A 25,203-nucleotide genomic window follows, 5' to 3' on the forward strand; every position below is an offset into this window, starting at 1 on the left:
ATTATGAGTTCCCTTATTTACGTGGGGTTCTTTGCTTCCTTTTGCTTCACAGTTAAGCCATTGACACATTCTATATACGCTGCTTTAAACTTACTTCTCACAACTCACCCTTTCAGCAATGTTTACTTTTATTTCATCAAGAGAGAGTGGAAATTCTGACCACTTCTTCCAGCCTACACATCCACATATTTAACCCAACCATTTATCCACTACTCTGTGTATTTCAGAGCTCTGCATCTTCATTTTGTTACACAAATTTTAACCCATCTTTGCCAGATAAAACATTTTCTGCGCTTCCCACACCTTCCCTTATGTTCAAATCCCAGACACTTCATTCAGCGACACTTCATCATTCACCTCAAACAGGAGCTCCATACAAGGAAGGAAGTTGTCAACAGTGAACATGCTGGTTATTTATAACTAAGCATGTTAAAGCATGTTACTGTTTCAGTGTGTTTCCAAAGTCTTCACTGAGGTTATTAATCATATAAATCAGTAGCAGGACTAATTTAAATGTGAGTAAGCCAGCCAGAAATTTAAATTTTCATTTCAGCAGACTGCTAAGTGACATACATAATGGATGAAAAATAACTTCAGCATTGTTTTTCTGAAGGACACAATGAGAATATTAATTCTTTCCACCATACCTTAAATAACTGTAATAGGAGCACAATTATATTTCATGAAGGTTGTTACATCTTGGCACTTTTTTCCTCCCTTAGATATACCCAGGAATACCCAGATAGGAACGTCTTAGATAATTGCACAAAAGAAAGGACAGTCATACACAGACCATATTTTTTGTTACTTTTGCAAGACCCACACTCATAGACAAACGCCATATGTTTTCCTAGGAATACACAAGAGCAGCACCAGTGAATTTACGCAAGCAACATGTTTCAAGACTGCCAACAATGAAGCATCAGTCAAACTGCACTGTATTTATGAATAAGCCTGTAATGTTATATTATAATGAATCTGTTTGACATTCAGCGGTGTGATGCAGTGCACAGCAATCATAATAATGCAGTGCATGGCTGTAGCTCATTATATGCATATGGAAGACACCAATGTCTTTAGGATGGACATTAACTCAAGGTAGGAGGAGAAAGACAGAAATAACTCAAGGAACGTAAGAAAGTCCTCATCTCAAAGTCTGATGGTATTCTGAGGATCTATATGTTCAATATACACACTCACACACAAACACTGTTAATGCAGCAGAGAGAACATCTGGAATTAGAATGCAAGCCTGTCTCCTTTTTTTTTTTTTCTTTTAAAAAATATATAGCACATTTTGTTTGTGATTTCTTGGGGTTTTGGTGGATGACAAGGGGAATTTATTTAAATTTAAAAGAAAAATTATTCATTGTCAATAATTCCAATGGATTTAAGAAAAAAAAAAAGAATGAGATCCCTTTCTAGAAGTTCTCCTTTCTCCCCAACTCAGCAGATGGACTTGTTCTTCAAATTAATTAGAAGGAAAGTTCTATAAGGAATACAACTGGTCTCAGTAATGTTTGCCTTACACCACATTGTTTGATTTTCCATTTCTTTGTTTCTTGAGGTCCAGATTTATTTTTTTTTGTCTGTGAAATGGAGACATTAATTTGAACAATAGGAAAAAGAGATTCTTCAGTTTTAACAATGCTACTCTCTACTATGTTGCACACGTGAACTGATAACATCATTCTTATTCCCCTCCAGACTTTGAGTCATTATGGTATTTTCTTCCCTTCTTGCAAGTCTATAGTGCACAGCACAGCCCCATTTCATGATGTGTTAAACAAAACCCAACAAAGAAATAAAGAAGGGGTCAATAGAAGCTGTTAGCTACACACACATTACAGGCAATATACAACACCAGCGGTTGAATATTGACCTCAGGGCATTAACTCTAGTTTGGCATGCCATGCTACAGCACATGAACACATAGTCATCTTTACAACACAGAGCGGAATTTAAGAGACTCACATAATTGCCTGCGAGAAGGTACAGGAGCACTTCCAAATGCTGTGCCCTGTAAATAAAACACATTTTTTTTTTGGAGCAAAGGATGTCAGATTAACAGCAGCAGCAAATGAAAAAAATGACAGGACATGAAGAAAATGAAGGCAGTGAATTGAAATAGAGACTGTTTAGATAGAGGAGTTTATTATTACTGAAGAACTGCAGTTCCTATTTTCAGATAAACATAAATTATAGTGGAGAAGGTTCTATGAGTAATCCACCCGTCAGTGAACACAGTGAACCAAAAGGAGAGAAAAGAGAGAGAAAGAAAGAAGACAGGAAAAAAGTATCAGCATAAGACAGGCATGCTCACACTTGTCAAAAATTAAATTTGATGGAAAGGACAATGTATGGAGTATATATATTAATATGAATTCCTTCACAATAATAAGAAGGCTCAATGACACCAATGTCTCAGCTGATACTGTCACTGTTTGAAGGTACATTTCAAACAGGTAGGAAGGAGAGCAAGCGCAGTACTGTTTGGTTCCTGCCACTTCCTCTTCATCTTGTCTCCATAATTTTTAACATGTCCTCACTGGGTCGTTTTATGCCAGCTGACAGGAAGCAGCTCTATTAAATCCCCAATCCATACACACAGTACACTCTTCCAATAGAGAGAGTGCTTCATCTTTTGTGCATTATGCAAGCAATTACCACACATCTCTGAAATACTAACTGTGCATGTAAACAAAACATGAATCAAATACCAAGCAAGTGATACCAGTAAGGAACTGTAGACAAATCTCTTCCCAGTGTGATCCCCAATTCCCACAATCTTCCTCAGCATACCTGCTCACTCCCCACCAAACCAACAAACCAATCCCAGAGAAACAAACTAATAACATCAAGAAAGAAGATGACTAGGTAAACTCTCATGTATAAAATTTGAAAAGCACTGTTAAAACAAACTATATTGTCTCATTCTGAATCCAGATCATGAATCAGAACTTCACTTTGAGTTTGTGTCCAAGACTGCATCCTCTTTCCCAATATAAAAGGGCATACAGATCATTTGGACTGGGTAGTCAAGGATGACTAATTACAGTAATACTTAGATTGGAAGTATTATCTTAAAAAAGAAAGATCAAACACCTGAAACTTATGAGACTTGAGTGGATGCTGGCTTCCATTTTGACTTTCATCATCTTTTTGAAGTCAAGGCTGGGAACTGATTTACCAGACACTTAGAAAGGGCTAGGCATTGGTGCTTAGAGATAATTTTCTCTTTCAGGTCTTGTGAAATTCCATTTTCCTTTGTCTAAGATGAGTGAAGCATATATATGCATATCTAGAAAGCCCTGTAGAAGACCCACCTTTACATCACTGATTCCCATACCACATTTTTAAGGAAAATCAGAATAATTAGGATTATTCTTCACTTAGATATCATGGCTGTGCCACTGAGACCATGGCTTGCTACTCTGTGGCCACATGCAGTGCAGGGTAGCTCTGCAGAAACCCTTTGTCTCACTACACCCCAAGCTTGTCACGCCAAGATTCCTTCCTGAAACTGCAGTAAGAGGTCACAGTCATGGCAACAAGGAGCCAAGGGAGCAAGCTGCAGTTAACTTGTGCTGGGCCAGCAAAAGTAGCTGCATCTCTTGTTTTCTTGGCTGCATCTCTGGTTTTCAGGCTGCTAGGAAAAGGCAATAAGCTCTCCTATTTATCAGGAAAACATGCAAACAGGCAGTGTGCTCAAAGCTCTTTCCTTCAGGGCAGGCAGTGCCCTGAAAGTGCACTATCCGCCAGCCCCACAGTTTTTTAGGGAGTTATTTCAGCATTGTCAAAGCCCATCTTTATTTCCAGCTAATTTCTCAGAGTAGCCAAAGGACAAATTGTTTGGGTACCAAATCCAGTAGTATATTTAGCACTTAAGATGAGTTCTTCAGTGGCTGCTAAGGCTTTTCCTATTATTTCCAGTACTTTCTTAAATATTTTGAAAATAAAATACAGTTATTTGAGATGCTAAAAATGTTTATCTAAACCAAAGCTAGAAATACTGAAGAAAACACATTGTATAAGGGCAGTACCACTGTCTCCCCAGTCTCCCAATTCTAAGTTATTCGGGGATGCTTAAAGGCAGCTGGCTAGAAAAGCTGAGGTACACAGTGGTACCTCATATTAAGGTACTTCCTAAAAGTAATTTTTCAGAACATCATTTAAGGACATTGAAATGATTTGTGAAATCATATACACAAAACAAAAAGCACAAAGTAAATTGGTCTGACAATGGTTAAAAGACCGCTTGCTTATTTAGCCAAAAGGGTTTTTTTTTCTGTAATTTGAATGTGCAGCATCTACATTGTACCCTCCATGAATCAAAAAGAAAAACTTTACACAGCCTCAACTTACATGAATCCATCAACCAAAGAATTGGGAACTTAATTATTCATTGCTGGTTACTATCATCACTCCTGACACAAATTATATATATACTAATTACATAATGCTCCTTTGAAAAGCAAGAAGTCAATGGATTTGACTGCATTATTTTACTCACATTTCTGATTTCCAGAGTAATTGGCCTTCTCAGGGGAAAGGATATACACCTTTATTTTTTTCTGAGCATACTCCAGAAATACATGTTTTCCTCCAGTATCATCTGGCCCAATAATAAAGAGTGTTTTTTAAAAACTAATTTAGGTTTCAGACATTCTCCGTAGAAAATTCAGGCCCTGCTAGAACTCATGGCAGTTCAACAGTTTCAATCACTTATAACTCTTTTTCTGTCCTCTCTGAGTGGTGTAGCACTTAATCCTAAAAGTGTCTAGGCTTCCATGACAGTTTCAGGGGTAAATACTACACTAAGTTTTCTGAGTCCTGTGATTCATAGAAATGTAGAGCCTTAAACAAAGATAACGTTACCAATAATGTAGAGGCATTGTAGATGACTAGTTACCTTGTAGTTACTAAGTTAATGGCTTACAAAAGTTAGCACACTCATCTGAAGTTCTAACTGGTGAACCCTTCCCCACCTTTTTGCTCTGCAATTTTAACTAAGAGATCAAATACACAACAGCATCTCTCAAATGACACTGACTTTCAAGCACTTTAAAGGCATTTTTGAATATACATGTGAGGAGAGAACAGGTATTAGTACCTGACAAGCTGGAGCTCAGGAATCCATCAAGATCTGGAAGCTTCTAAAAGTGTCAGGATGCCTCATTTATAACACCTGGCCTATGCCGAAGGCCAATGAGGGCTGTTTTTAGGACTGCTTTGCACATGAACTCAGTATGACAAGAAAATACACCAGCTCAGTTCTTGATTCTGGCCTACATCCTATAGCCGTTGTCACAAATATATTGAGATTTCAATCTGAAGTGCTTGCTGGACTGGGAGGGCCAGGGTGGCTTAAGGTTTAAGTACTATATGCAATCAGATTAATTTATTTAATATTTTTCATAGCATCACATGCTGAACTAAGCATGAACCAGCTAATTAACTCATGCTTAGGATAGATTTCCATGTTCCCAGTGAAAGAAGGGCACAGACTAATTTTTCTATATATTCCTGTGCCATGTAATTCAGTGCTACAGTCTCTGTTCCTCACAAGGGACAAGTAAGGGAGGCTTTTATTTTATCTTTTCTGCCTTCATATAACATATCTGCAGCATCCCCTCATTGTTAATGCAGGAATGTTTGATTACCCAAGACAGCCCTAAAATGAATGTGGATTTTATGCACCAGACAAGCAGATACACAGTTGTTCCATTTACATTCCTTCAATCAGTCATTTCTAATTTCTTTTCACTTAGCTTTCAGAAATGCAATCAGAACATTACAAAACTCAGTTCTTTTTGAAAACACTATCAATTTTTAAACTTGTCAAGGTGAGAGTATGACACAGTTTCTGTCAGAAGTCACAGTTAAGTATTCACTGAAAACTCCAATGAACTCTGCAAGGGAATATGGCATTTAGTTCCCACTGCTGTTTTGTTCCTCACATCCTCACGTTGAACAAAACCAGTTACTGTCAGCTTCTCAAAGTAATGACTAAAACCACCAACCAGTCTAAATATTTATGACTGTAGCTATTCTGGGACAACAGCAGCAAGGAAATCCAAATGAAAAGGGCTCATCATTCCACCTGTTCAACAAAACAAAACATCCAAGTATGTATTAGTTTGCTGTTCAAAGGAAGCTTTTCACTAAAAATACTTTACCAATTGTGTATGTTTCCTACATCTCTATGAACCCTTAAGTTAGGATTTCACCTGTTATTAACTAAATATAGTGACTGAAGTCCTCTGGGTTCACCTTGAGCAACTTGAAAATCTGAGTATTGAAATATATGAAACAATCAAATCAATACAGCTAAATATCCCCTCTGCAGCATAACTACACAAATACTGCTGTTCTCTTTTTGTCACTTGCTATGAGAAATCTCCATGAAGATGTGTATTGACAACAGACCAATCAATGCCAGAAATAAATAGAAGAGCTCGCTACCCATCAAATGAATGTTTTTCCAATAAATGCCGTCTATTCCCTTAGAGCACAAACCCACCTGCTACATGCTTAAAAGGCAGATTAAGAAAAAAAAAAGAGACATCTGCCCCAAACAACCCAAAACCTCTAAACCATCCCAGCCTCATGTTATGTTTTAAAAGAGGGTAACTCATTTTCCCTAGAAGTTTCCCTAGCACACAGTACTTTTAACATGAACTTATCCCTTGTTTCTCATCACAGAAATTACGGCAATACCACAGAATGTTTCAGAACACTACTAAGAAAAAAACCCCACAGTCTTAGCAGACAGGCCGTAGTGAAGTCTTAGTTCTTACCACATAAAAAAAAAGTTCAACTGATCTCACAAGTGTTCAGAAAGGTAATTCCACATTAGTACATGATGGCAAAATACCACTGTAAGATTTCCTAGAGACAGAAAGACTTGCTATATCACTCCCACATTCTCCTGTAAGAGCAGAGTATGTTTCTTTCATAAAGAGAGTAAATACTAAAATGGTTCGATGTGCTTTGGTGTGATGGCTTTCACTTGTATACACAGCACTTCACCAGATGAGTCTATCAATGAAGTGATACACAAAGTAGTGTGCTGCTACTCTGAGCTCAGGACTGAGTTCAGGAAAGGCTGCCTTGGATCTACTACTTTTCCAATGCAATACCACTCTTAAAAGGTTTTCTATATGTAAGTTAATTCAATGTAATGACATTAGCATGTCTTCAGATATGGTGCCACCAGATTCTAAAAGATGCAGACTTCTACCAAACCTCAGGTTCTTTCTTCAAAGTTTCAGTTTTGGTGCAACAAACTTACTCATGAACACCTTCTTGATCACTGGATTTTACTGTACAACACTCAACCTGCACTCAATTTCATTTCAAGATGTTTACTGTCTTGATAGAAAAATTTGCTTTTTGTCACGACCTATTTTTTGTGTGAGCTGATTCAATGGGACTATGTCAGCTAGCTTAGCTTTGCCCTGTTTTCTACCTGAAATTCATACACTACCTTTTAGTAATTTAAAAAAACAATCCCATTTATATTTTATTTTAAAAAAAATCCCATTTAGAATTTTATTTTTAAAAATTCCCATTTAAAATTTTAAGTGCTGAGACCACTTCTACTTATGTAGAAACCATCCATCCTTCAGGCTCATTTTGACAAGTTGAATACAGAGAGGGGAAGACCTTGAGACTCTGGAAGGTAAACCATCTGCATAAAAATAAATGAAAAATCAGAGTCAAAGCAGTAATATTAAAGAGGAGCACCAACACTTTACAGCCAAACTCAAACAGAACAGGAACTCTTTTTCCTTTTAGAAAGATAGGATTAGAAAACGCTAAAAAAACCTCAGGCAAGCACACCCTCTCCCATTATTTTTCAGAAGCAATTGTTTACAACTTAATCTCTTCTATAGCATTACCCAACTTTAATAATGGCCAGCATTCAGTCTTTACATTCCCTCTGATGAAAAACTGCTTATCATTTGTGTCTTCTTCCTTTATTAGATTTCAGATCGCAATGTGCTTTACCTTTAACAAAGAAACAACAACAAAAATGTTTTGTTTCTGTGGTGGCCTAAAATAACAAAAGGCCTTCATACAATACCAAAATATTTAAATGAATATGCAATTGAAGATGATCGCACATAATCACACACATTTATTTTCATTTCTTTGAAAGCTATGCCAGGCATGAACAAAATTACTAAAAGAAAATATCCCCAAGAGCAAATGTTGCTCCACAGACTACAGATATATTAATACAAATATGTTCCTCCTTGAAACACAATCCAAACTGAACTTATAGCTCAATAAGGAAGACATATTTCCATCTTAAAGTTATCAGTAAATATTTTACTAGCAGTCTCTTGGCACATTTTCAACTCTGAATCAACATTTACATGCACTTTTCAGCAATCTGCTTCCACATTTAAGTGAAGTATCCTAAAATACACTTTCACACCAGAGTTTGAATTGCCATCTCATAAGGCCAAACTACACATACTACCTTAGATCCAGATACAATCAGTCAAGGCAATAACAGTCTTTCTGGGTACTTACAGTCCCTCATGTGATAGTGATAGGATACACGTTTCAAATGGATAATTCAAGGAATGTTTCTGTACAGACAGCTTCCCTTTTAACTGAATGTTTCCTTGCACTGCCTCATGAGAAACAAAAACCTGCTCAAGTTCCTAAGGTAGGAATTTCTAATAAATTGTGGATCCCTGGATGTCCCAACATCCGCTGAAATACTGTTCTTACATTTAAAGAAAACTTTCTGTAAACATAATAAAAGAAGTAAATAGGAAAATACTAACTCATTTGCAGACATCTCATTCACACTATAGATGTCATGTTACATTAATTTCTTACTCACTTATCTCCTGATTCTCCTTTTGGGAGACTTGACTTAAGGGAACTTGAATTTTGCTGCCCTGCCTTCAGTTCTATACAAATCATTTTAAAGCCACCATGCTTTGCTCATTTTTTTGTGAACCTGATTTTTCAGGTCTCTTAGGCACTACTGCCTATGATGTCTTTCATTTAAAGCATATTCTCTGCATACATTTCAGTAAAAGTGTTCCTATTTTAGGGCTGTGCATGGGAAATTCAGACTGAAGTTGCTGGGCAGCCTCAGTACTTAGTCACCTTCTACCCCTTTTCTCATTCTTCTAAGCCCTTTGCTCCTGCCAAAAGCCACCATTCTGCTGACAGTCTAATCCAGGCTGATCCCATGTATTGAGGTCCTCTTACCCGAACTAAGTTTTTCACTAATGGCCACTTTTTGTCTTGTACCTGGTTCATAGCTATGATACCCAACTCTGCAAAGTGAAGTTCAGCTACTGTTTGGCAAAACATAAAGGATCTCTTTAAAAACAACAAACACAACAAAGTAATTCATTGCATTATATAGCAAGTCAATTTGGCATCTATTTTAAGGACAATTAGAGACCTTCTATGCTACAAATTGCCACATACATTAGACAGTGTGTCGCAAAAGAATAAAACTCCCCAACATTTAAACTTATTTCATATCAGAAAAACACTTTTTGCTGATCTGTGTTTAGTACAGGGCTCTAGATGGCTTAAGGAGTCCTGGGTACCTCACTGCCTCTCAGTGCACGTTACCTTTCCAGGTGGAGTGGATGTCATTCCTTATGTGAACAATGTACCTGGAAGCAATGCCTGTGGGTGAATCTGATATTCTCCAGGAGTAGACACACTGATTCTGAGACAAGGCGACACGGGGCCAGGTCGGTTTTTTTGAAGACTGCTCTTATTTAGCACTAAGTTACTCGCTGCATAAACCATAGGAAACTTTCTTCACTAGATTCAAAGGGAGGCAAAAAGACAAAGGATTCTGTTTGTGAAGTTAATTCTTTTCACATCTCATTTTTAGCTATTGTTGTTTTTGCCATACAACTATCTTCAGATATATACATATGTATTAGAAGTGCCTACAGAACATTCAAGAACCACATCAAAAATACATATGGTATAGATGTATGCACATCCTACTGATGGATTATTACACAACCCACACCATTCTAGTTGGAAGAGACCTTTCTCACATAGTCTTCCTGCTCAAAGCCCCTTGTCAACAATGAATTTTGACTTAACCACCCCTAAATTAAAAATTCAATAGAGTTAAGGGCAGAGACCATTGGATGATTGTATCTAGATCAGAACATAATGCTGCAGTAAATGTTTGTACAAAGCTTAACTAAATGCCTAGGGATTCATATTCCAATTTTAATTTAACCAGAACGTAATGCTGAAGCACACATTCACAGCTACCTTTTCAGCTCAGCTCACATTTTCACTAGAGCTCATTTATTTCTAAAAAAAATCCCTCTGTGGTTTCATAAAAAAAAATGTTAATGCTGAAAAGAAATATACAGTAACGTAAAAACTGTGCTGGTTTTGGCTGGAGTAGAGTTAATTTTCTCCCCAGGGGCTGGTATGGGGCTGTGTTTTGGATTTGTGCTGAACACAGGGTTGGTAACATAGAGATGTTTTTGTTATTGCTGAGCAGGGCTCACACAGAGCCAAGACCTTTTCTGCTTCTCATCCTGCCATGCTGGCAGGGAATTTGGGGGTGCATGGGAAGTTGGAAGGAGACCCATAAAAGAGAGATGACCCAAACTGACCAAAGGGATATTCCATATCCTATGAAGTCATGCTCAGGATATAAAGCAGGAGGAAGAAGAAGGAAGTGGAGGATATTTGGAGTGATGGCATTTGTCTTCCCAAATCACTGTTACACATGACAGGGCTCTGCTCTCCTGGGGATGGCTGAACACCTTCCTGCCCATGGGATAGAGTGAATGAATTCCTTGCTTTGCTCTGCTTGCATGTGTGGCTTTTGCTTTACCTGTTAAACTGTCTTTATCTCAACCCATGAGCTTTCTATCTTTTGTCCTTCTGATTCTCTCCTCGATCCCACTGGTGAGGGAGTGGGTGAGTGGCCGTGTGGTTGCTGGCTCGGGTTAAAACATGACAGCAATGTTTGAAATTTGGATTTTTCTCCCTCTTGCAAGCTGCAAATCTATTCACATGCCTAGAAACTGCAGATGCAGACCTGCAGACCTTCAGTGTTTGCTTTGCCACATTATATAAATACTTCCACAGTTCTGTATACTATTTCCTGTAATTGTCACTGTTGGAAATACCCCTGCAAATCAAACTCATTTTCCTATTTTTAAGGGGTGAATATGAAGCTTGTACAAATCACCATGAGTGTGATTACCAGTGCCAGTTTCAATGTGATTACGTTACAGGTCTGACCAAAAGTCACTGGAAGTCTTTCGAATCCCAAAGTATATTCATGTGTAAGCTGAAATACAGTATAGAGTGTTCTCTGTATCAATTAGTTGTCCACATGAAGGCAGGTACTCACAATCCACGAGGTAGAATAACTGCAAATCTCCTGCTTAATTCCATTAATTTAAAAGTTATTTGTAACAAATAATATAAGCAGCTAACACCAATAACTCATTAATACAAATAACATGAGGCATTAAACCAATTTGATGGCTCAATTATGAAAGTAAGGATTATAGTTAAAAAAATACCTGTAAATAAAAGAATTCATATTATTATACACACAAAAAAAGGTGACTGATTGGCGAGAAAGAAATGGAATGGTTATTAGAAGATGAACAATCACAGTCATTATAAAAACAATTGCCACTGATCAATGTTTGATGTCCCCCATGTCAGGACTCCTGGACCTAACCGGTAAATGCTCACATTACAACAAAACACTGCTGCAGGGGTGTGGGGCTGAGAAAGGCAAGGAAGCAGGGAACATTATCATCCTTACCCAGTAGAAAAAAAAAAAAAAAAATTGGATAAAAGTTCTTCTCTTATGCCCAAAGCTGAAGCAAACTGAGAAAGATTTTATTGCTGAGATGTATGTTAATTTGTATCACCTTCAAACACAAGACTTCTTTTTTTTCAATCTGTTGATTCAGCTTCTTTTCAAAACCAAATTAAAATATAAATAAAACACATCCTACGCAAGAAAAGGGACATGATTCTGGATACATCTCATTTCGATTTTTCTTTTACAAGCAGTATGACAAGCCCTCAGAATTTAATTTCCAACTGCCTGGTAGTAAATGTCTTAATTTCTCAGCTCCCCAAGACAGTTATCTTTTCTGACTACTCTTTTCCTTTAAAAAGAAAATAATTTTTTGTTTCCAGAATATGTAGATGGGAGTGTCTTGCCAGTTAAATCTTACAAATAACAATAATTATAAAAATCCCAGCAGAAAAATTAAAATCACAAAAATTTTTATGATTCCCATACCTAAACCACAGTCTGATTAATGTGCTCATGCTTTGAGCCACTTTTTCAGCATCTGAGCTTTTGAATTGATACAATAAAAAATGATTCTTTGTTGAACAGATGGCCAATCACAAAAGTTTGCTTTAGATTTAGCTTTGCTAACTGCTTCTTGTCTTTGTTTTCATGTAGTTTAACATATATATGAGTTAATTTGACCTATGTTCACCTGAGAAATACAGTATTTCACCTTTTTTGGCAAGTCCAGATGCAGATCAGTGATGAGTGGCACGCCTCAAGGGTCAACTGGGACCAATACTGTTTAATATCTTCATCAAAGGCCTGGACTGTGGGATCAAGTGCACCCCAGCAGGTTTGCAGAGGACACCAAGCTGAGTGGTGTGTTTGATGTGCCTGAAGGAGAGGATACCATCCACAGAGATCTGGGCAAGCTTGAGAAGTGGGCCCATGGGATCCCACTTTAACAAGACCAAGTGTTAGGTCCTGCACCTGGGTCAAGACAATCTCCGGTTTCATCCCAGGGGATGAACAGATCCAGAACAGCCCTGCCAAGAAGGACTTGGGAATGTTGGTGGATGAGAGGCTGGACATATCCCAGCCATCTGCACTCACAGCCCAGAGAGCCAAACACAACCTGGGTTGCATCCAAAGCAGTGTGGGCAGCAGGGGAGGGAGGGGATTCTGTCCCTCTGCTCTGCTCTGGTGAGACCCCACCTGCAGTGCTGCAGCCAGCTCTGGGGTCCCAGCACAGGAAGGACATGGACCTGATGGATCGGGTCCAGAGGAGGGTCACAGACACAATCAGAGGGATGGAGCACCTCTCCTGTGAGGAAAGGCTCAGAGAGTTGGGATTGTTCAAGCCTGGAGAAGAGAAGGCTCCAGGGAGACCTTATGCAGCCTTCCAGTACCAAAGGAGGGCCTGGAAGAAAGATCGGGACAGATCCCAGCAGGGCCTGCTGCAATAGGACCAGGGGTAATGTTTTTAAACTCAAGGAAGGTCAGTTAGGGTTAGATACAAGGAAGAAGTTTTTTTACAATGACAGTGGTAAAACACTGGCACAAGTTGCCCAAAGAAGTGGTGCATGTCCCACCCTTGGAAACATTCTTGACTAGGTTGGATGGGGTTCTGAGCAACCAGATCCTGTTGAAGATGTTCCTACTCATTGCACAGAATTGGACTAGATGACCTTAAAAGGTCCCTTCCAACCCAAACCATTCTATGATTCTATATAATATAAGGCTACCCATCAGCTTTTTACAGAAGCATTTTAGCATAGTGTTTCAATAGCATCTTAGCTGTTTAAGGAACTTATTGCTAAACAAACCCCGAACCCACAACACAACTGCAGGGCATTACTCTGTTACCAACCTGTGTGGTGCTATTACTGTTTTTCTGTTCCTACTTGATTTTGTACTACTTTCAGTGTGAGGGCTGGCACACCTTTCAGACACACACTCTCTATTCCATTTAAGCTTGTCCCTTCCCCAATATTTATCTAGAAATAATCAGCTGAACATTATTTTTTCCAACCTCTTATACAAAAGCATTTTCAAAACAAGTGAATGCCTTGTAACTACATTAAAACATTCTGAACACAACTCAGTCCCTTGCCTCTGTTGCTTGTCAGATGCCCTGATATCTCATTAATGCATATTTTCCTAAGAATACCATGCTGCATGCTTCACACAAATCATGTGTGGCACAACAAAACCTAATTCGGTACAAAACACTTCTTCCTTCCCACACTTTGCAATTGAATTAATATTTTTATGCAGTCCCAAAATGGAAAAGTCTTTTTAGCATTTAATATATTAAAATTCACTACTATCATCAGATTTGCTGGTAGCGTACATGCAATAATAAATTCCAGCTTTTTCCTGAATGGACAGTAGGCTATGAAGAAAAAAAGACTATCTATTTTACTAAGTAGATTTATCAATGAAGCATAAAACAAGAGAAAACTATAGATGGGGACAAAAATGAGGAAACAGAAGAAATGGAAAAACCTGGGAGGAGATGATGGCCTAAGAGTCTGCTCTCTTCTTAGAATCAGTAACAATGCCAAGTCAAGATCTCAGCTGCAGCTTACAGATTATGCTGTGTGGAAATAACTACTAATAAATGTAGGTTGAAACATAACTGAAAATAAGGCAGATGATGTTTCCACTTTGAACTCCAAAATGCTGCAGACATTTTGGGTTTAGGTTTGGGGATCTTTGCAATTCTCATTTGATTAGAAGTCTGCGCAGCTAGAGGTACATTCAAGCTGGGTCGAGCCTTCTAACTGAAATTTCATAACTTCCCAAATCACAGGGATAACCACTACAAAACAGAGGAGATTAGATATGGGAAAAAATAACAACTATTGGAAAGGAGGTTATTAAACACAGTAGGATTCAAACCTGAATGACAAGGCAAGAAGTTACAAGGGGTCTTTTGTGAGGGTAGTGTTAGTTACACATTTACATAGACACAGGATTTGATACCATAGCAGCTTTCAGAAGTACCACAAAAACAAGAGCAACATCTGTTTGTTTTCTGTATCACTGATGAGAGTCACCTTGACCTTTCAATGTTTCAAGATTTCTTTTTTTTAATTTTTTTTTTAATTTTTTTTTTTTTTGTTATAGCCTTGAGGCTACTGTCAAAGAAAGGACATGAGCTATTAAGAAGAGAATACCAGCTATGATGAACAAAACTGTCCTAGAGTGAGTGTTGTAACAACAAACATGGGTTTTCAAAATGTTTTCCCTCTCCTTTTAGAGAATGTCTACTAGAGTGAGAAGGAGGTATTACCAAGAACATGAAGAATAAAACACAGCCATTTGTCTGGAGGTTCAGGGCATACTTTTTCTGTCTCCCAAATTAACAAACATATAAACTAATATAAATAAATGAAAGGAAAAAAACCCTACTAATCCTTTAACTTTCAATATGCTCTGTGCCTTAGAACTCAAGTTTCTCCTTCTGGTACCAACAGTGTACTTGTCACCTCATCAAAGAACTTGTACCTCTGAGTACTTCTTATCAGTATGCACCTCATCAAAACAAGTGTTTACTATTATAAACAAAAAAAATTATTATCACTGCAACAACTATTTAAAAGCTGCCAAGACATGATTAACAGTAACTAAAGTTACATTTAGAAATCAAACTCTCATTTACATATTATCCACTGTCCTAATGATGCACCTTCAAACAGAGACCCCTTTTTAATAGAACAGCTTTTTTTGAAGTTAAATTCTTATGATCAGAAAGGTTTATTTCACTACCCACTAAAAAACACACTTGAGAATGAAAAATTATTAGCAGTTTTATGGCACACAGCACTTCAATATTTCGGCACATAAACCCATCATTAGCTTGGAGGGAAAAGAGGCACAGCTCTAACTGTACTTTGAATAATTTTAAGTATTTGTTAACACACACACACACACACACACACGAGACTTCTCAAGGTATCTCATGCATCCAAGCCTCCCAAACAGGAATCTTCTTTTTCTCCAACAGAATATATAACACATGCTCACACTGCCACTATGCCTTCCTGCGTCAGACATACAGCAGGAAAAATTTTACACTACCCTTGCCTTGAAAAGCTCTTCAACTTCTTTTTCACTACCTCAAAAAGACTGACAGAGAAAAAGGCAGACAATGAATGATGAAGAGGTAACACTTGCCAAGAAACCAGAGCTATTATTAAGCAACCCTTGTCTGCCCTTCATATGGTACCTACAGCCACAGAAGGAAGGCTGGATGGGAAGATCATCTACAGTGTAGGGACAGGGCAGGGGCAAGCAAGCAGATTTGAAAGTGCTGTTCGTTTTCAAATTCTACAAACTTCCAAGACTTCAATATCTTCACAAAATCCAGAAGAAGTAGAGAAGAGAATACAGAAAAAGAAAAAAAAGAAGAATTTTTCATAGCAAGCTATACCTCTCAAAGCTCAAGAAGGAATCAAGGTGATTAAAGTATGAAAATGGAGCTCCATCCTACTGTGAAGCACATGAAAAGGTATACTCAAACAGAAACCAGAAATGCCTAGAAAAGAAACATTACACTGTACATGGAGGTAACTTCAGTTACAAAAGCCGCAAAGCCCCAATAAATATTCACTGCAGGAACCAAAGGAAAGAGCACAAGACAGGTCAAGAAAAGACAAGTGCAAAGGTTTTGCAGATCAGCAAAGAAACACATCACACACTCAAATATAAGCAAGAAAACCAGCAGAAAAGCAATCTGAAAAGGAGAATCACATGAGTTTGTTGACCCTGCAGCAACTGATACAGTCAGAATAGGCATGAAGAATGAGAATTGAAGAGTTGTAGCTCAAAATGTCACCAATTTCCTGTTTTCTTGTGCTTTACAAACATGGATGAGGCCACCAAGGTCTTGCTTGTGCTCTCACAGAGAACCTGGTCTGTGCACAGGACCAAGAGGTGGAAGGTTAATGCACTGACTTGCAGCACTGGCTCACCACTTCCATACAAACCTTCACAGGTCTCATTTGAATAGCTTTGTGTCTAGCTGAGCTAGTGCTAGTTAAAATGTGCCAAAACCAATTAGTGAATAAAGATGCTGCTATAGCAACGGCATCTAATTTTCCAATTAGTAATAATTGCTGAAACACCTGCCATAAAACATAAATACGTTTGGATTGGGGGTCTCTAAACGAACTTTGCTTTAAAGTTTTTTTTCTTTCTTTATTTTTAAGTTGACCTTTATCATGATAATGAAAGAGAAGAAAGTGCCAGTTCTCTTTTTGCTGTAACATAATACAAATAGACAAAATATTATTTATTTTTACAGGAATCCCAAGAATGTGTCCTAAAGTCTTAAACTAATTAACTACGCTGTGCTTAGAGATTCTCAGGAAGGAAAAAAAAATCCAGATGGCACTCAGTTTACAAAGCAGAGCAGTGCAATGAATGCAATATTGAAATACCACCTGTAGGATGGAAATGCTCTGATTTACAGTGTGTGTTCTGAACTCTGAACATACACTTTTCACGTCTAATTTTGAGTATAGCTGTACTGTCCAGTTCCAGTCACAAATGGAAATGGGACTCACACTTGCTCTGCGTTACACCTAGGAGATTCTTAGCACCCTTTTGTATCAGCCAGCACCCACCCACACATTGGATGTATCTGAAGTCAGTAATCTAATGCTGATTTCCACTCTTAGACAACACCACATGAGAGTGCACAGTACTCCATGGTCTTCCAGTACTTCAATTTTCTGTGTTTCAAACATTTACCCTCTCTCTCCACCTGTGCAGACACTAAACCCCAGGACAACTATACAATCAAGTACTTACAGGTTTCAGTGAGGCAAAAGAAAGTGTGCCAATTTTTCCTCTGCAGTAAAATGACTGATCATACAATGGTGAAGCATTTCAGTCATTTAGAGTGTAAAAGACCAGCCACATACTAATTCCCCGCTTGTAAGAGCCTAAAATCACCCATAAGGATTCCCACTTAAGCCTCTTCAGAGACCCTAACCAGAGTGAACATAAGCAGTTAATCAGAAAGGCAAGTTTCCCAACAAATGTAATAAATTCCCAAATGGCCAAGCCCAGCAGCGCTTCTTGAAACAGCAGCAGCAGTAACTGCAGCAAACAGATGTTGTTGTTTCACAAAGATAAGTTTTAACAAACACTTGAAGATATGGCTCAAAAACATTATTTCTGTATCACAACATAGTTTTAACTTTTTTTTTTTATTATTATTTGAACAGGAAATAAGAACAACAGTGGTAAATAACAAATTTACACTTTTAGCAAGGTACACTGCTCATTGCATTTACATTTGTAAACTGCTTATGCCATCTGTTGGGACCAACAGAAACAATCTGTAGATTTTTTTTCTGGGGGCTTTTTAGCTTATCAAAAATAAGCTGCTTTTTGTTGTTTAAAAAAATTATCTAAGTAACCTTTTATGGAAGCGCCCTCTCAGTTACACGCTAGTGTATTGCGCTTCAGAGTTTCAATAACACTAACCTCAACAATTTACATAAAATCACACTGCTTGCCCAGTTATTATGCCTGAACTCCAAAGGGGCATCTTTAGATAGAGGGACTTACCTAAATATTCCTATTTCACTAAGCAAGTCACTTTCACATCACCTTTGAAAGGTGCTGTCACAACAACAAATACATTTTGAGATAACAAAGTTTGTGATAAAGGCCCTTCCAGAATTATGGATTATGCTCACACTCTGAATGCTTAGAAATAAGATATAGATTATATATCTTACAAGATTTCTATAAGAAATAGATATTTTCTATGCTTAAACCATACTAAGGCACATAAGGTGCCAGGGAAGCTACTGGAAATGTTGCCATTGAAATGAATGCAAAATTGTGTCAAGGCTGAAGAAAAGCCTTAGTGGTCCCATTAAACAGCATAAGGGGTTGTTTTTTTCCTTGAGTTATTTCAGCCTCTGCAGAGCTGGCTTTTCATCCTGATAGCACCTTCTAGCACTTCTATAAGCCAAGAGAACAGGTAGACTAAAAAACAAACCAACCACCCCTCTGAAGAGCCAACTAACCAAAACCATCCTACTTGTTATTACACAGCAACAGAATACTCTACACTGTAATTATATTTTATGACCAGCTTTCCATAGAAAGCCTTCTTCCTGTATTTCTAAATCAGGCAGGAAATTCAGTGTGCTTGAAATGCCAGAAGAACTCCTCCAACCCAACTTTTTTGGCAGATTCTAAAATCATTGTATTTATGAGATTATTTTTGGCTGTAAAAGAACAGAAATGTTTTCCAAACCTTCACACTAGTGCAGGACATAAGCTCACTTGCTTTAAGCATTGGTAATCTCATCGACACTGATAAAATTATTCATGCTTTGAAAATTAAGTGATTAAGTATGTTCTTACATTTTTTTTCCTGGGCTGGACCTCTAGGTAATAGGCTTAACACACTGAACAGGCTGTGCATTACTTTTACATGACGGACTCTGTTCTAAAACAACTCAAGAAGTCAAGCATACTGTTTGTCTCTGGTCTTTTTGAGCATGTTAGTCTTTCAGGAGGACAAGTATGAATGGTGCTCTCTGAAAATGCCCAGTCTAGCATGAGAACTGAAGGGGGTAGAAGATATGCAATTACTTCACAAAAGGACCGATCTGCAAAGAATTGACAACGGGCTACACTGCAGGGAATGAGCTAAGGTTTGTACTGTGAATTAAGATTTAATGAGTCCCTGGGCAAGTTTTGTCAAAGAAACTCAAGGAAAAAAGAAAAAAGAAGACTGCTTGATCATGTAGATTAGCTAAATGAAAATGCTACCTATGTATGTTAAAAATAAAATCTATCCAAAACAGAGTGACCTTGAACATTTAGCTACAGCACCAGCCATCAGGAGGTAAAGTATTCTGTTATTTCAATGTACTGATGAATTGGCTGCAATGAAAAGAAAACTACATTGTAAGAGTATTGCCAAATCAGAGTGACATATTTGTAATATGCGATTTCTGATAATAAGAGATTGCAAGTATGCATTTTTTTCTTTATGGAAAGGTTAAAAAAAGGGAACAGTTTTCTAGAACAACTAAAATAATCAATGAAATATACAAAATTTTTAATAGAATCTTATTTTTTTCCTTATACCCCCACAGAGACGGTAATCTTTAATTAGATGGGCACCATACCACATCCAACACACAAATGCAACTACCAAGGATAATTATCTAAATGATGGTAAGAGTTCAGTGCACAAAGTGATTTTTTTCCTTTGATAACTACTCTGAGGAACTGGTTTTCAGGACAGAGCAAATAAAATTTATGGACTGATGCAGATATATCATAAGCATAAAGGGGTCATTTGGACAAAACATTTCAATCAGTTTGTCACAGAAGTAACTCCATTTCCTATTTCCAACTGATGATAATTTTAAATGTAATTGATAGTAAATTATTTGTGGAGCTAGGAACTAGAGGTCTCAAAATCATAAATACGAGAACATTTTTCAACAGTTTTTATTCTGTATTAGACATAAATTGGCACAGAGAACAGTGGAGAACATTCTGTTCCCAACAAACTGAAATCATCCACGTAAGACATAATCACAGCCCAGATTTCAAGTACCATAATTGCTGACTAAGAACACAGCCACCAAAGAGAAAAAGCATGATCCAATGTCTTCTCAAAGAGCTCACTGAATATTGCACATTTCCCAAAATAACAGCAAAAATGGCAGTTTTACTCTCTTTAAGAGACATAATGCTCCTCTGTAAAAGTGCAGGACAGAAAGTTCTCTATGGCAAACAAGAAATTCCAAGAAACTTAATTCTTCTAACTAGGGTCGCAATCAAAGGCAAGGCCAGAGGCACAAACCTGATGAGACGTGTTACAGCTTTTTCCCAGGACTTGATGGAAGCCATAGGAGTATCTGACCATGCTCAGGTCCAGATTAGACAGATGAGGCTCAATCCCCTCTTCCATTCCCCAGCAAGAATCATTAAGTTGCAATCACGTCCTTAGCACCAGCAAGAATTTAAGGCTGTAGAAACATTTTCATAAGCAAAGTATTTTGTAGTTTTAAGGGAAGACCTCTCACAAATTATTATGGAAAAGCAGATTATAAAAATGTACAACATAAGTAACAAAATTGTCAGAATCTTCATTTTTCCACCCTCAGAGTTTAGTTTTTCTTTAGAAATGAGACCCTAAGGGATTAGCTCCCTTCTGCATTGAACAAATATAGGATTTTAACACTACTGAAGCTACTTTTCTGTTGTATAAACAAGGTGCTTACTAGGTGATAGTATAACTAGTTGTCATAACTAGAGAAGAGCAATGCACTGAAATCACCTATATACAAACAGCATAAAAAAGAAGTAATAAAGAAAGCAGAAATCTTCATAATTTCATGCAAAACACTACCATCAGACTACATCTCTTAAATGCTGCAATTTTTTTTCCTTCATCTGCACTTACTTGAAATAGCTGGAAAAAATGTTCATTCTTATTTGCTATGAGAATCATGGTCAGTAAGTTAAGACTTCAAGATCCCCATGAGATATGGGCTACTAACAATAGCAAGCAAAGAGCCCTTCCCTAAAATGATACCATCTCAATAACAAGAACATATTGACACTTCTTCTCTCTTCAGGACATATATTATCAAGTGAATAAAACTCCCCTAATTCTACTCACTCAATGCTAGAAAAATACTTCTTGATGTAGTCTTCAAAAATCACAAAACACTTATACATCAATAGAGGCAGTAAATCACGGCCCTGATAAAAGCAATCTGGTTTTTGACTTCACCTTCTGCGTTCTCCTTCTTTCCATAATGCAGCTGGTCTTTGTTTCAATAAACTTTTGGGTACATGTTCCCTATCAATCAACACAAAGACTTATTAAAGACAAACAAGGTGGAAGAAAATCCAAGCAACATGAGAGAAATTCTAATCCAATGATGCCAGCAGCAAAACTTCTGTGTGACCAGGGCATCGTCTCCAGGCAATTCCCCAGGGAGAGGTAAAGTGGCCTAACGGTTTCAGCTCAAGTCAGAAAATGCGGAGAACTGCCAGATTTCAGGTATGACCCCCAGCAAGTCACACAGCTGCTCTCAATTTTCTCATTTGTTACACACAGATAACGAATCTGGCAAATGTACACTACCATAAAATAGCTAAGCATGACTATTGATTTTTGCCTTATAAAAGGCAACAGTACAGAATTCCGCTTAAGAACACTATATCCCTAGCTAGTAAGCAGGAGAATCTGGGAGGAGGATGATTGTCTACTTTCATAATTATTGATTTTTATAGGGTACATATCACTTTATTACCTTGACACTCTTTACATATGGAGCTTCTTAAGGAATTAACAAACCAAATAAAAGAAGAAATGGACCTTACATAAATGCCAGTAGCAGATCTGCTTTAAATTACAAAAATGATAGAAATGCTATTAAATAGGCTACATGTCAGAGACTCCTTAGTGTTTAAACTTAATTAGAGGAAGACTTTCTTTTAGTAACATTCTGAATCTAAGAGAATTCACAGTCAGTTGTATATCTGCGAAAAACAATCACCACAGATTTCTAAATTCTATAAATGCAAAAAACTGAAAGAGGCTTTTTTGTGTATGTCCTGTTGGGGAGATCTGTGAAGTACAGCTAAGCACCCTCATATATGTATACATATAAAACACAGAAACTACTTCTGGAGTTTCTCCTAAAAGCTAACACAGTTTGGTTCTTAGTTGTTTGCCACCAGGACTTTAATCCTTCGAGCTGCACTCAGAAGGCCCAGGTGCCCTGTCCATGCAGGAGAAAAAATGAACTGATCAAGAGATAAAACCTTTTTCCCCCATGGAAACTAAGGTATAAATCCACACAAGAATTTTTTTTAAAACAGATTTCTTTTTTAAAGCCTGCTGAAATGTGCTCCTAGCTCCACCCTGTTCCAGCTCCTCACAGTTCCCTGCCATGCATCATTTAAATCATGGGCAGTAACTGCCACTGTAGCTGAGCCAGAACCTGGCAAGGAGCAGATGAAAAAGGAAGGGATCATAACCTTTTTGACCAGCTTTTTCAGGAGAGAAATCATGATGCTGGTACATACTGGCAAATAAAAAACACCTTTATTGCAAAATATCAGAAAGGCTGCTGCAACTACCATACTGAATGTAAAAAATATCAGCAACTCTGACATGTTACATCTCTCCGTGGCAAGCCAAGGTTCAACAGTGTTTGCCACCTCATGGACGAACAGTAAAATACAGACTGTGGGTATATTCATGGCTGGTAGCAACTGGAAGCAGGATTAGAGGCTTTCAGATGAAAATTTGTTCTGTTCAGATGAACAGGATTTGTAGTCTTCCACAACAGTACTGAATATTGATTACAGCTACATGTAGTTGGATCTTGCATTTTCAAATCCCTTGCAAATAAGAGAAAAATTGTCTTCCTGAACACACTTGTTTGTTTCAATAGAAGAGATAGAGATGATAAGAAAAAAGAAAAAGGAAGAAAAAGGAGAGGGACCATTATCTAACTTTCTGGACCAATGATGGTTTTAATGTGCAACTTACAGAGCAAGTTTACTTGCATACTGCTCAACAGCAGTAAAAATCTGTACCAATGCAGAATACACGACACCACAGCTCATCATAAACTACATTTTTCAGAGAAAGTAACATGCATGATTATTGACTATCAGGATAGAGCATGTGGTGAGAGTTCCTCTCCCTCCTCACACACCAGTGTTTAGTAGCACCTTTTTTCTTTCAGTCTAATGTAATTCGTGAGGTGCCAATTAACTGGCTCCAGATTCCCTACCCTTGTCCTAAAAAGTTCCAGAACCTGACCTGCTTCTCATTCCAGTCAGAGACTGCACAGAACACATATGTTCAATCTCTTGCTTTTCTTCTCAGTCTGTGACTAGATTATTTGAAAAATCCCTTGCTAAATGCCATTTGTCTTAAAGGGGGTATTAGCATTAACTAGTTGCTAGAGCTGTTAACTAGCATACTAGTTAAGGTGCTAGATGAAACACGAAGGCTCAGCCTAAATCTTTAAAATGCCATTATTCAGAAAAGGATTCATTTGGAATAATTGGAAAGGGATTAGATTAACTTCAAATCCGAGACCATTGTACAATAAGAATCAAGAAAACATTTAACCATTACCAGTAAACCACACATTTTCTGGGAGGCAAACTACATCGCTTCATTAGTCCCTGCCTTATCTAGCCAGGGACTAGGGTTCTCCCTCCAAGAACTGTGCAAATGTGTAATTTGGTACAATATTTGAGTAGTATTTTGATTTGTGTAAAAACTGGAGTAAGAGTGTTGAGAGCAAGGGAATGTAAACTGACAACTGATATCTGTGACATAAATTAGCTGGAGTTACTGATTTACTCCCACTTCTAAAACTTCTTACTGATTATGGTGTTTTTATCTCCCATAAGCAGTGGTTTGTGGTTTGGTTTGTTCACCATTTAAGAAGTGCAGTCTGGCTAGATACTGCCCCAGGCAGAGTAATTGTACTTAACCAGAGATGGAATAAAAATATCCAATTTAGACTGCAAACTGTCTCTGTCTATAATGCATGTTAAAAACTTAAACGAATCTCAGACCAATACAACTTAAACCAATTCTTAAACGAAACTCTGTAGATCTTTTAAACTTACATTTATATTTTGACAGTCCACTGCACTTGGTTGCACAATTTTCTTTAGAAGGTTTCAGCACTTTGGAGATGGTTAGTGTGACAAATGGTTGAGTCTTCAAGAGATTGTGTTTTCAGCTCTTGCTCAGATTCAGATATGTGGAAGATGGCTCTTTTTCTTAAAAAAAGACCCCTAGTAACTAATAAAGAAGCTTATGCCTTCCTGCGGAAATCATTACTCTAGATGTTACATTTAGACCTTTCCTGCAGTATTTTTTCATAGAGCACAATTTATTGCAACTCAGTGATCTTCCCTCCAATTTAAAAGCAAAAACAAGGACAAAATCATAGCAGGACCTGGATCTTGCTTTTTAAGTAGAGTTTAATCATAAAAAAACCCAAAACAAAACAAAAACCAAACTTACAAACAAAACACTTCATGGGGAAACCCACCAAGAAGAAAGGTGAAACAACTGGAGACCTCTTGACAAATTGAATAAAACACCTGCAGGCAAACAAGCCTGCAGACTTATTCTAATGGAAACAGTATGTAGACAATTGCTCTTTCCCCCCTTATTTTACTCATTTAAGGCCACCTTAATGATGTGGATACATTAACTGAAATAGAAACTCCAGTTCTGAGCACAGCCAAACTACTGGTTATTAATCTTAGTTTCCTCCCTATTCCTCCACTTTCTTTATATATCCCGAGAAACATCTCATTAAATGACAAAATGAAACCAGACTAGATATATGTGAATTAGT

General features: G+C 37.6%; 1 protein-coding gene across 5 annotated transcripts in view; it reads right to left on the reverse strand.

Annotated features, from left to right (window-relative positions):
* The window catches only part of CCSER1 (coiled-coil serine rich protein 1), a 629,908-nt gene that overhangs the window by 128,265 nt on the left and 476,440 nt on the right, over positions 1-25,203 (reverse strand). For 3 of the 5 annotated variants that reach the window (XM_042049678.1, XM_042049682.1, XM_042049680.1), the window contains exon 10: positions 1,975-2,020. The exons of the other annotated variants lie outside the window; for them this stretch is intronic. In XM_042049678.1, the coding sequence (XP_041905612.1) occupies positions 1,975-2,020 (46 nt within the window). The remainder of the gene's footprint in view (positions 1-1,974; positions 2,021-25,203) is intronic. 5 annotated transcript variants of the gene reach the window in all.

The sequence above is a fragment of the Corvus kubaryi genome, unplaced genomic scaffold (assembly GCF_017639235.1).
Source record: "Corvus kubaryi isolate FWS band 111438036 unplaced genomic scaffold, C.kubaryi_AGA036_p1.0 71, whole genome shotgun sequence".
Classification (NCBI taxonomy): domain Eukaryota; kingdom Metazoa; phylum Chordata; class Aves; order Passeriformes; family Corvidae; genus Corvus; species Corvus kubaryi.